At 38.3% G+C, this 13,720-nt stretch overlaps 1 protein-coding gene across 4 annotated transcripts in view; it reads left to right on the top strand.

The window, feature by feature from the left end:
- Positions 1–13,720, top strand: part of GRID1 (glutamate ionotropic receptor delta type subunit 1) — a 484,592-nt gene that overhangs the window by 184,874 nt on the left and 285,998 nt on the right. For all 4 annotated transcript variants that reach the window (XR_004307682.1, XM_032445260.1, XM_032445261.1 and 1 more), the window contains exon 3: positions 10,748–11,032. Coding sequence is in view for 3 of the 4 variants with exons in the window: in XM_032445260.1 (XP_032301151.1) it covers positions 10,748–11,032 (285 nt within the window). In the remaining variant the exon portion in view is untranslated. The remainder of the gene's footprint in view (positions 1–10,747; positions 11,033–13,720) is intronic.

Below are 13,720 nucleotides of genomic sequence, written 5' to 3'. Positions count from 1 at the left end.
CAGCACGTGCAATGTGTGCCGGGGAAACAAGGGGATGGAGAAATCTCTTGCAGTTTGTTTGGTAGTAACGTTGCTATGCTCAGACTGGTGCCTCCCCCCCCCCCCCCCCCCCCCCCTGGTTTTCAGCATAGGGCAGGATACAAAAAAACAATTTAATGGGAGGGAGAGTGCAACAAGAGGAAAATAATCAAAGTTTCTCTTGGCACTTTTTGTGCATATGTATCATTTGCTGCTAATTAGACGGGCAAGCAACGTGTTTTGTTGCTTGTCAATACTGCTCAGAATCCAAATGAGTTTCTCGCTACCAGGAACTCGGAGGTTTTATCAGCTTGTCTGAAACCACCACGTTTGACTGCTTTTTGTAAATGGCAATAGAGTGTTTTCCTTTTGTGCATGCCGGAACTCAGCCTGAGCCACACTGACGTTAAAATAATACTCAGCGTGTACATGCAAAACAGCCCCTAAGGAGGCAGCAGAGCTGGGCATCCCTGCTGAATGCTAATGAAGGTGGGGAAAATATACTTGTATAGCATTATGATCTGTGATGAGAAGCAGGTGAAAGAAGCAGAGGGTGAGAAAATGGAGTTTAGTCTGTGCTGAAGGGCAAAAGAAAGCAGTTATTGAAGAACTTGCTGTGGGAGTGGAAGTTAAATGCGCCGCTATTCAGGAAAAAACACAGTTGTATGCCCCTCAAATAACTGAGATGGTTTGCAGTTAATGCTACCTTGAACTGATGTAGAAGGACAGAAAAAAAAGGAGTCAAAGCTGTCTGGTTCGACCTGGTGATTTAGGGTAGTATTGATGCCATTGTGACTAACGTGCAGCTCTGTAAAACCATGCTTCGTTTAAAATTCCCAGAAATGCTTATTCTGTTTCAAACTTCATGTTAAGCTGTAATTCTGGCAGGAAAACATTACTAATGGAATTACGCGTTGTTGAGAAGAGCGCAGTTATTTTGGAGACTTCCTGCCAGGTACCACTCAGTTGAGGTTTTTTATTGTTATTTTTTAGTAAAATGTAATAAAATCTACAAGAAGTTGAAATGGTTGGATAATTCATGTCTTGACTGATACTTGTAAATCGCTGTCAAAAAAACCCCCACATCCTTTTTTCCTCCTTTAATACCCAATGCAGTCTTTACTGGCTCAGTCTTCCATATCCACTCAAGTGCAAAGGCAAGCAAAATTCAGCTATAAAGTAGATTATTGGCTATAAAGCTGCTTTACTCTCAGATTCTTACCTTCTTTGGAGGAGCCAGAGAGCAGTATCAGATCTCTTTTGTAAAACAAAGCCATCAATTATCTTTCAATGTGTACTCTCAGTGGACTTTGAGCAGTGACATATGCCCTGCTCTGATTTCATGCTGGCAGCTTTTCTGCACAGAAAGTAGTGTTTTCAATGAAGATTAAACAAAAAAATATATGTATTTGGAAAACAACTGGCATATTTGTTCACCACTTGGTGGCGTCACTCAATTGTATGGAAGCTGAACTGCTTTGACCATAGAGCAGCTTTACTTGGTCTGAGGGGACTTTCATGTTTTATTTTAGATTATTAAAGACTGAAGAGAGCTATTAACATGCTCCTGTAAGCTAAATGAAAGCTAGTTCTGATAACTGTATTTCTTCTTTATGGCGTATTGTTCACCACTTCGAATCTTACTTTTAACTACATAAAAGCCAACAGAAGGCTGGTCTAGATATCTCTTCTCTCCGTCCGCCCTTGTTATCTTCTCGTGGATGGCAGCTAGTGTTTTATCAGGCTGATAGTGACACAAAACATGGTGTTGTGTGTTGAAATTGGTTTGCTTTTCCAGGGAAATTACTTTAAGCCTCAATATGCTGTAGTCAGTGTGCATTCTAGGGAAAGGAATTATGCAATTTGGTGAGTAAACACTTCCTATAAAACAAAAGCATTTCTTCAGCCGTCATGCCAAAAGTGGGTGATCTTTCCATGTGTGTAACAAGCTGTTACAATAACTGTTTACTGAAAATGCTGAAACATGGAGATAAAGAGGAAACAAGGCATGACTGCTATTTAGAGGTAAAGGACAGTCCAGGTATTGTCAGGGAGCTCAGACAGCTTATATATGCTGAGAACATTGCCTGGTTAATGCAGAGTAGCTGGTCGTTAATGCTAGAGCCATGCATCCTAGGGATCTTTTCCAAAGAATTCAGATTCAAACAATCAACATGCATTGATAGCAAATAGGACAAGGGGGAATGGTTTTAAACTGAGACAGGGCAGGTTTAGGTTGGATATTAGGAGGAAGTTTTTCACCCGGAGGGTGGTGACACACTGGAACAGGTTGTCCAAGGAGGCTGTGGATGCGCCTTCCTTGGAGGCATTCAAGGCCAGGCTGGATGTGGCTCTGGGCAGCCTGGTCTGGTGACCCTGCACATAGCAGGGGGTTGAAACTGGATGATCATTGTGGTCCTTTTCAATCCAGGCCATTCTGTGGTTCTAAGAAAGCCCACAATGTATCAGTAAGGCATACAGTTGTAGGCAAGCTTTTTCAAAATATTGCTTCCCCTATTGGTAAAGCAGCACAAGAAAGGTTGTACTGCCAGTGTGCCTTTTGGTCCTGTGAGGAACAAACAGCAAGCAGTTCTTGCTTTGGGGGAGTGAGGTGGCATGGTGTTGGAGAAGGAATATATATATAAAATTTCATTTTTCTTCCCCTCACCCTTTCTTTAGTTTACACTGCTGAATGCTTGAATTTCAGTAAACATGAGCAGCTGTCAAATAATATTATTTCTGAAATTTTTGTGTAAACATGTCTAAATCTCTTGCTTTCCTTTACTGATGAGATGCATTTTTTATATGTTTCTTTATCAGAGATATTTTGACATACACTACACATACACTTAACATGCTCACTAATATATATGTATACTGTTTTCCTTCAGTCTTTTCCTTACAGCTGCTGGCCTTCTGAAATAATTATCTTAGAGAATATAAGCAGTGATGCATATCTATTTTTTTGGATCACTTAGTGATGTGAGCTGGCCTACTAAGAATGTTTCCTAAAGTAGAAACCTAAATGTTCAGCTATAGGGCTGAATATAATATATATATATATATATTGTATATATATAACATATATATATAATATATATATATATATTGTGTGTGTGTGTGTATATATATATATATACACAAAATATAATATAATATATATATTATATTATATGTACATGTATATATTCTTCAACAGACTTACCATTCTTGTTGCTAAGATTCGGTTGCTAAGAAAAACACCTAACTTCCTTCAAGATGGAAACCTTGAAGGAAGAAATAACCAGAAACAGGTTACGTGGTAATTATTCCTTTTAGTTGGTAGTTGTTAGGAGAGTAAGTAGCAAAAAATACCCCATGGAGGTCTCACAATGAAAATTTCAGTGCTGGACGATAACTATTTCCTCTGTAGTTTCACTGAAGGCAATGATATGAGCTTACAAGGCTTTAGCAATGTTCTTTTCTCATTCACATGGAGGTTAGAGGCAGCCTGTACCTCTCTGTTGGTGTCTTGTCTGGGATGCTCTGGTAATGTGACGTGTCAGGTTTTGGTGCTGTTGTTGGGATTACAGTCTGTCGGAAGAAAGTGTGCTTGGCTGCTTGGAAATGGAGAGAACCTTGTAATGAATTCCTGTAGACTCTTCTTAACGCAGCTTTAAGAAAGGAATGCTGAAAGGAATGTTTGCTTGATGTTGGGCTCTGAGAGCATGGATTTGGAAGGGGCAAACATAAAAGTTTGCTCTGCTTCTCTGCTGAGTATACAGTTCATTTATTTTCAGTATCTGCATTGAGTTTTTGTGAAGTCTAGCAAGCTTATCCATCTGACTAGCATGATTTACATCAGGAACATGATTTACATCAGCATCTGTGGTGAGGCTATGTTAGACTTTTCTGGAGCTTCCAATGTAATTATATCAAGAATGCCCGGATACTGGTCTAAAGTACTGAACAGCTTCTTAAATGAAAGAGAGGAAATATATATTGTTCTTAAAGCACTATATCCAGAAACCCACAGTCTAATTAGGGCTAATGAGGAGTTTTGGTTGCTTTTGGTTAAACCATGACTAATTTTAAATTTGCATTCTCGTTTTAAGGTGTCTTATGTTTGGATTGAAGGTCTGTGTGGTAGGGTGAGAAATGTTCAACTTCAGTGCATGTAAAGCAATACAGCAATAAAAGTGCTACATAAAATATTTTTACTTTTGACATTTGTTATATTGTTCTCTCTTTTAACAGTTATTCTGTTGTGACAAGTAACTATAGCTTCATGTGGGCTTTTAGAATAAAATCTTAGTTACTTGAAAAGGGGGAGGTATAATATAAATGTAGAACATACGGAGAAGCAGAAGCCCTTAAAAATGAGGGAAAGAAAAAGATTCTTACTGTTGAATATCTGAAGAAAGAGGAGCTGCATAAAATGACAGTCATTAGGTACTAATAATGTAAATTTTTTATAAATTGCCTTTCTCAATTAATGAAAGAAGCTGAAGAGTAACCAAACACCATCAAACATGAATTAAGGAAGAACACATTCCTTTGGAAACTCAATTTAGTGAGTCATCAGGTTGAATGCTTACATAGCTGATTTTGATATTGTCCTCAATTCATCAGTAGTAGGAGTTAATCTTTTTTTGTAGATCAACACATTTAATAGAAGCATCTTTAGTGGTATTAATAAGATTATTCTCTAATTTTGTGTGCCCAATAGAGTGAATTTGCACAAAGGCATTTAAATCTTAAATACCTGTCACGGCCTGAAGAGAATTAAAATGTAGATAGTTAATAGTCTTGCCTCTTTCTTGCAGGACTGCATTTGCTGTATATTTTAGCTCTTGGCTGTAGAAGTTTCTCACGTACTACTTCAGAAACATTTTTTTTTGTTTTGTTTTGTTTATATATGCATGAAAATGCTTCCCTGCTTAGTGTTGTTTGCTATTTTTTCTTTGTGATGAAACTGTCATCATCCATCTTGTTTTAAACACCTGCTGGGAGGGCTGCAGTCTTTTTCCTCCTACTGTCATCTTTTTCATCTCATCTCAGTGCTCCAGACACATCTCCCAGAAAGACCTTTTCCATTTAAGTTAAAAAATACCTCCATGAATGAGTTTCCTGAGCACTTAATGTCTTGATTAAAGATACAGCTTACCGCCTTCCTGACCCGATGTATTTTTATCTCCCAATTCTTCCCTATAAGAATGTTTTACTCAAAACTTTTTATGTGCATCTTTTTGTTTATAAATTGACTAATGAATCAAATGGATGATTAGATTTTGTATGCACGAATAATACAATAACTAATTGTGTATAACACACAGTATTTTGATAGCTCGGCTACTTGGTTTGACTTGCAGCAGTTTAAATCACATAAATTGATAATAATCCCATGAAATACAAGGATTTAGTATGCCAAAATATACTTTTCCCACAATTTCATATGTTCCCTTGAATTTGATGTTTTTAATAAAAAAATTATTTTTATTCCTTCTGGTTTGCTAAGATAAACTACAAGAAAAATGACTTTTAGCCAGGATGACAGCAATGATAGTACTAAGACAAATGTAGAGTACTTCATCTCAGCAGGATAGTAGCTTTGAAACTTAATTAAAAACACTTAAGTGCCAACTTTGTTAATCATTTCATTGCAGAGTACTGCACCAAAAATACCAGGTGTGTTCAGTGTGTACTGTATTTCCATTCCTTTGCTGAGTCTGATTGATGTTCTCATCCTTCATTTGAGGGTCTTCCTAAGAAGAAAAAAGAAAAGGCAGATTTTCAAACAGTGAAATTGTTTAAAAACTCAAGTTGTTTGATTAGGATGATACTCCATTTGCTGTGCGGTAATGAGCTCTTAAGGGCTAGTCAAACTGGAAAAGAAGAAAATAATTCAAGCAAAAAAGAAAATAAGGGAGGATTTATGTAATGGTGACCAAAGTGGGTAGGACCAGCTGTAGTGATACACAGAAGTGAGAGATGTCAGGGCTTAGATGTTGGAAGAGGCAGTGTGAATACCAGTAGGAGGATGTCTTGTTAGATCAGAAATCAGTGGCAGCTGGACTGTTGATAAATGTATAAACAAAAGAAAAGGGGACTGAAAGATAACAATACTGTCATGTTACCAGGAGCAGGTCAGCAGTGTCTCATGGAGTATTTTGGTTCCATGCAGAGAGATTCAATTACAGTGAGATTTGAGCAAAAGCCCTTAATGCAGTTATCCTTATGAAGTTGGTGCCAAAGTTTACAGTGTTCATATGTCTTCAAAGATAGGATGGCAATACAGGAATCAATGATAGGACAGTATAATCTTAAATGTACTTGTAGCAAGGCAGAATTATGGCATTCTCTCATACACCATGAAGAGTTCCACATGTTGAAAGTGGCAGTGAGGATAAGATGCAATATGAAAAAAATCAGCTGCTCTTCCAGTCTCATTTGTGATCTTAATGGAATTTGTTTAGAGCTAGAGATGAACTGAACAAATGAGGAAAGAAAATTAGTATATATCACTATGATACTAGAATCAAATTAGAGAAATGGATGTAAGAAGGCTCCCCCAAAGTACCAACATGTTACTTCTGCTAATATTGTGAAAAGATAGCACCTTTATTCAAGATTTTATCAGATGTTGACTACAGAGAAGGTAGATGTTCAGAAATGAACAACAATGCAATGGATAAAGAATTCATCTATTCCTCTGTAATAGAAATAGCACTTTAAGAAGAAAAAAAGGTCAAGCGTGTGGGAAAAAGGTTGTTCTGAAAGTGGGCTTCCAAAGAACAGGTTAGGAGAGATATTTCACTGAGATGATTAGAAACTGGATTAATTGATAATTTAGGAAACAAATCAAATATAAGCTTGAGATCATCTAATCTATTGTTAGAACTTGGACCAATAGCACCATTAACTAGTTTAATCTACTTACATGGTTTGAATGCAGATTTATTGTTTTAAGTGTAGTGATCCTGTTTTTACCAGGTCACCATGAACATTTCTTACAGTATGGTTTGTGGCATGGTGGTATCCTCTTAAGATGTGTCCTGACAGTGATGAAGATATTCAATACAGGAAACTAATAACTATTGCTAATCATATAGCAGTGTGATCTGGAGTTTACCACAACACTGTCTCTTTTATCAGTAGAACTCAAATTAAAAATCATTATTTTTTTATTTCTTGAAACTAGAGAATATTATCTTCAGGGTAAATAAATATGAAAGAATCTTAGCTAGATGAAAGTGTGGTACATCTCTAGTAATTAAAAAGATAATCACTAAAAATCAGTGCATTTGGATTCATCTCTCCCTTACACTAAGAAACTTGTAGGAGCCACAGTGTTTCAAACTTCTGTTTCATTTATAAAAAAATAAAGAGTGGATTTGTGCAACTTGTCTGCAAGAAGTTGAAGTCCTATTTGAGGTGCATATGAAATGATAGCTGAGGTACATAATTAAGGATCTACTCAGTCACGTGCTGAGTTGAGTAGTTGCTCAGAATCCATAGTATCATCCAAAATCCAGGGAAAGAACCCTCTAACTCCAATGTGCTGTTAGAAAGCAGCATTCTTTTATTCCTTGCAATACATACCAGCATTTGACAAGCAAGTGCACCCTCTCAGATTTAACAACCTACATTTGAGTAGTTAAGGCATACATATGCAGTACATTGGCATACATATTCATTCCTTTTCAAGGACTCATCAATACATGCTAATATCCTTTCAGTGGTATCTAGGGTGGTCAAGTGCCCACCTACTTCTTCCCCATTTTTCACTATCAGCTTCATCACTGAGGCCTTTGACTCACTTTCATCCACTTTGGAAAATTTCCATTGCTTATTAGGCCATAGTGAGCAGCTTTTAAAAACAGTATATGTGGAACCCAAGGAAAATGTCCTTTCACCTTTGGAGGCAAAAGATAAAAGTCCTCTATTGTGACACCAGTTCTTCTCGTGAGGCAAAATCTTTGAAGCTAAAGATGAAAGTGTTCTATTATGTCTGCAGCACCAAATTATTGAGGAAAACACCACTGTTCACCCACTAAAGTTGAAGTGGAAAGTTTTAGAACTATCACGTATGGATTCATCTTGCTAATATAATATATTGGTTCTTAATCTAATGTAGTAATCTCTATTGCTAAGCAAACCCACCTATATCAATAGCTAGCGTGAGGTAAGGCAAAATTACCCATCTTTTCTTGTGCCACAGAGTGTAAGTAGGGAAATCCTAAAAAAGGAAGTCAGCAGTTTTCCTCTGAGATTGTGTATCTCTTGAACATTCTCTTGCTAGGCGATTTCAAGATGTGTTGAGAGTTGATGAGTTAATGAACTAGAGTCTGTTATACTTCTGTAGTTGTTCCCTGCTGTGCTACTCATGTAGAAAGCAGTTTTCTTCTAAATGTGCTGAAAGCTTATTCTTAGCCTTCAGTGAGGACTGTGGAGGTTAAACGTCTTGGAATCCATTGTATTTTTATATATTGCAAGTCTTCTATTGAAATTATGACACGTTTGGTTTCACATTCTGTAATTTGACTGAAGAAAGTGATTCAGAAAATACAAAACCTCTTTTCCTTAGTCATTCCAGTTTTTATTGCTTGCTGTACTATGTGAAAACAGAAAGGCAAGAGGAAAAAAGAGTTGCTGTGTAGCATATGCTTTCAGGCAGAACACAATCAGTTGACAAAATATCAGAATGTAGAAGCTGATTGGCTAATTCTTCATTTCAAACCATTGGCATAAACTGCAAAACACTGAAAATCCCTCAACCAAAGCAGTCTTTGCTGAAATATTTCAGCTGCAGTCTGTGCCAAGAAAAATGGGGGACCGTTTGCTGTGGTCTGTTGTACCACTGATCTTTTTGCTGCTGGTAAGAGAGCAGCTTTTGATTACTGTCACCTTCGGAATGAAGATCTCTCTTGTAATGAAACTGATGATAGGTTCTGTGTTCCGTGAATAAGTGACTCTCTGAATGCAGTCTTCTGTAAGAAAGGGCTTTATTTCTTCTGTCCTTCTGTCTTGTTTGTGCAAGCAAACTCTTCCTTCTGTGGGTCTGCGGAGCTTTGCTTTTCTCACCCTTGGTGCAGCAAAGCTCAGTGGCTGGTGCTCTCTGCGGGGGTCTGCAGCTCTGCTCTGCCATTCTCTCCCTCTGTTCCCACTTCTCCATTTCCTGTTCCCTCCCCTGCTGTGACTAAATAAATTACCTGTATGACATGTTCAGTTTTCTCTGGCAAGGAGCCTGGGAAATCAAGTCTGTTCCCAAACCTGGATCTCCCATTTGGCAAATGTAATGCCTTCATGTTGCTAAATCAGGTCAGCTCTCAGGAAGAACAAAGTACGATTTCATATAACTATAATTAATGCAGAGTAAAAAATTTAGATAATGGAGCTGACATGTGTTTATTGTAAAGATCATCAAGAAAATAATTTGGGAAGCACTTTGTGTTTCTGTGTTGCATTAGGATACATGTTGAATGCTCTGTAGAGAAGATTAAATGGTTTTGGTTTTTTTTTTCAGTTAACTCCTATCAACGTGAAATAAATTTGTTTTCTGTAAGAGGATATTTGGTGAAATGATTCACTGGTTGAATTAGGCACAGTTGTATGCATTCAGTTGCCACGACTTTATAAAAATCTATATTAATCGATAATTAACAGCTAATTATTATTAATTATTCATAAACTCTCCTTCTTCTTTGGCTTTTTGATCTGTGAATGTGGAGATGCATATGAAAGCATTGGTAAAAGGAGGACAAAGGAACCCTTCCTGAACCCTGTGTTCATTTTCCTGTTTCTGCTGGGTCTGTTTCCCCCAGAGAGCTGAACCCTGAGCAGACCCCCAGCCCTCCTCGAGGGAGGAGATCAGTGAGAAGCCCTGGGCTCCTATCTGAAGGCTTGTGGCTGTTGAGAGCTCCTGGGATATGCTGTGCATATCCCCAGCATTGACAGAGTAGCTGCTGAGGTAAAGCTTTAGGGGCTGTAGTGAAAACCTTCTGTAACTCCAGCTGAAGTCAGGCTCACCCTGAGGAGAAGCAAGCCTGGTAGGCCCAGGCTGCAGGCCTCTGCTGCTGGCATTGCCCATCCTGTCAGGCTGTGCTTCAAGCTTGGTTTTGCTTCATTCTTGGAAACAAACAGTCTCAAATATCTATATCTATTTTTCATTGCTTCATGCTTTCCCTGATCTTCTAAAGGGAACTACAGTGTTACTAATAATTGTTTAGTCATTCATGAATTGCCTTTCTTCTAATGAGCGCTTTTGTTGTTGCTCTGAGAGGCACTCAGTGAGTGTTTCTTCATCAACTTAAAAATCTTTCAAAACTCTGTTGTTTAAAATAAATCCTTGAAACAAAAATTGCTCTTTGTTATCCAAAGCCCACATAGGGAGCATGCAGCAGAGAGGGGAAAGCAGTGAAGTGAGTTGTAAAGATCTGGAGTTTGGTTCCTGCCTCTGCCTTGCACTGAGGGCTGGAGTCTCCATTTAGATTGGCTTTGGTATGAAGAAATGGCAGCAGTAATGTCTTATGTCCCCAGATTAATCTTATCTGTACAGAGTGAAGATACTGTTGCTTACCATAAAGATACACTGTGATCTTTAAAAGGCTTCAGCTGAACTGTAACAAATCTCTTCCACTCTGCCTTAATGACAAGGGCAAAGCCTGTCATGTCCCCTTTCTGGTGCGCAAGTCAGTCAAAGGAATTTGTGAACCTGTTCTAACCCACCTTTATTTCTTGTCTTCTGCAGCCTGCGACCTGATGACCTTGGGGATCTTAGCCTTGGTGACCTCCACAGGTTGTGCCTCAGCCAACGCCCTGCAGTCCCTGACAGATGCCATGCACATCCCACATCTCTTTGTGCAGCGCAACACGGGAGGCTCCCCACGCACGGCCTGCCACCTGAACCCCAGCCTGGAGGAGGAGGAGTACACGCTGGCTGCCCGGCCACCGGTCCGCCTCAATGATGTTATGCTGAAATTGGTCACGGAGCTGCGGTGGCAGAAATTCATTGTCTTTTATGACAGCGATTATGGTGAGTAAAGCAGAGAATTTCAGACGTTGTTAAATTTAACTAGGGAAAGGGAAACACAAGCATTGGGAGGGATAGAACTTGCTGGGCCTCTCTCTGGCAAAGGGGATAGTGTTTTAAGTGACACAGGTCTTTGGTTTGAAGGAAAGATTGCAGTGAGAACTAATTCTCAGACAAGCAGCGAAGTTGCTTAGCAACACCTACAGAGAAAAGCCAAAGTTTGAATTATCTCACACTTCTGAAGTAAAATATTAATAAAGCATTTTCATTGATTGGCAAGGGTCATATAGCTGTGCAGGGAAGTTCAACATGGCATCTACCCATTCCCGGAATACACTTTCTATCAGAGCTGAGTACTATTCCCTCTAAGGATTAATTTTCAAAGTAACTGTTACCATATTTTTTTTCACACATTTTTGCCTCCTCTTACTATTCTGCTTTTGGAGTAATTTTCACAGCGTTATGTTTCCTGGAATTAAACCAAAAGTTACAGTTTTCACTACGTCTGCTGCACCTTCTTCAGCAAAATTTGTACTTTGTGCAGAAGCATAGCAAAAAGAAGCCTCTGCACATGGGAATGTAATACCTTTTGAAGGGTGTAAAGAAGCAATAAGAAGAAATATAAAACTCAGTTTGTGTCAAGCTCTGAGCGAAGTATCTGCCTACTTTTTTATTTTCATTTTACCCCGCTCAACTGGTAGGAACATTGTTCCATATGATTAACTTAGAGTATTTTCAGTACTTTCATCTTAGGATATGGATTCTGTAATGGGGATGATAAATTTTCTATTGCATGTTTTAAAACCCTGCAAATACTTTGTGTTTACAGTGTGATGTGTATGAATTTTGGTCTGGTGACTTGGTATGAAAAGAATATAAAAAAAAGGAAATTGAGGTTAGATTGCAGTTGGAAAGATCATCTTACGTGCATCTCTGCATATAGTTTAGATCTTATACACAGTCTTCAGCAATTGCCGTGTAGCTCCATGTTTGTATTATTGCTATGTAATGGAGGTTTTTCATGGATGAATCAGTGAGATATTTGTTTTACTAATTTGGGCTACTTGTAGCTTAAAAACAACAAGAAAAGAAAGCTGTACAAGAGGTTGACTTCTGTCATTAGCTGTTTCTTCAACAGCCAAATGGAAGTCGATGGTGATGATTTTAAGTGGGAAATCAATCGAGGCTCTTACATACTTTTAATTACACTTATTTTAAGCATGAGAAGGTTGCCGTGATACTTGTACAGAGGTAATCAGTTGACTCAAAAATGTAAGAACCCAGCAAATAGACTGTTGTTGACTTACTGTCCTATGTAATCTTAGAACAGTAAACACTGGAAACAAAGCCAGCACTGTAAGTACATCTCAGTAGTGCTGACCATGTTGCTATTTAGCAGAGAGTTGAGCTTAAAATTAAAATTATTCTAGCAGTAATTTTCCAGAATAACAGAGGGTTTTAAAAGGATGCCTTACAAACATCATTTTTATACATGCTTTTCTTTCGCACTTTCTAATCTGTAGCTTTTATTTTGCAAGCCTGAAAGAAATTAGGCTGCTTTACTTAGAAATCTTCAAAGGGGAAGGCAGTTTAATCCCCAGAGAATCCTGGCCTTGGTAAAACTGCAGATGTCCTGTGTCAGGGAAAATAGGTGACACTGCTGTCACCTATTTTCCCTGGTAGCAAACCTGGTTACTGAACTAAACTACCTCTTTTTCCAGTAATACATCTGTTTCTTTGCTCTTGGCAAAGACTTGAGATTTCAGCACCAAATCCTGAAGTCTTTAATTCTCATAATCTGTAAATTCGGATATCAAATTCACCTTCTCCACTTATCACAGATAGACTTGTCACCCATAAAAGAAACAGTAAAGGGGAATGAAAGGCTACCACAGGTGGTGTCTTCCTTCCAGTGTAGAGTGTTGTGTAGCTGTCCATGTATTATTTCCTTAGCTATTTGTCATGGATGGGATGTCTACTTTATACTAATTTCATCAGAAGGACTTTTTCATAAGATGGAGTTTCAATAAAGAAGCATTTGGTAATTGAAGCTTGCCAGCTCTGGGCAGACACTGGTGAGTAGTGGATGAATAACGTAGTTCCCAGGAAATTGCATGCTGAGCTCAAGAACAGCACCTGGCTTTCAAGGCATGCCCAATGCCCTCATTAGTTTGCTTCAGCAGAGCTGTGCTTGAGCATCTTCAGCTCAACATGCGGGAATTGACTGCTGGCCCTGAAGAGGGAGGTCACTTGAACAACATGTTTGTAATTGTGGAGAGTTTTCAGCATTGGGTTTCTGTTGTTTAACAAATAGACCTTCTCTATCTGCTATGTGGAAAAAAAAAAAAAATCAAAAAAAAAAAAATCTACTTTTTCGAGTAATGTTTTAAGTTTGTCCGTCTGCTGATCTCTAAAAAACAGTCAGTCTCTTGGTGTCCTCCTGGAAACTGTCAGAGTTTCTGAAGATGAAATAACACTGCACAACTTAAAGAAATCTCATTTTTTAGTAATGCCGTGCTATACGGGAGCTGAAAAATGTTTACCTCATGAATTACTCATCCCTTATCAGACATGTATTTTGTAGTATAATTTTTGCAGTGGTAAGTAAAGGAAAAAGAGCAGTCTTAATGATCAGAATGCAGAGTAGTCACTGTATCACTGAACGAATTTATTAATATGTTTATACTTATG

This window comes from Coturnix japonica, chromosome 6 (genome assembly GCF_001577835.2).
Source record: "Coturnix japonica isolate 7356 chromosome 6, Coturnix japonica 2.1, whole genome shotgun sequence".
Classification (NCBI taxonomy): domain Eukaryota; kingdom Metazoa; phylum Chordata; class Aves; order Galliformes; family Phasianidae; genus Coturnix; species Coturnix japonica.
The sequence above is the reverse complement of the archived record's forward strand: the minus strand, read 5'-3'. Positions and strand labels throughout refer to the sequence as shown.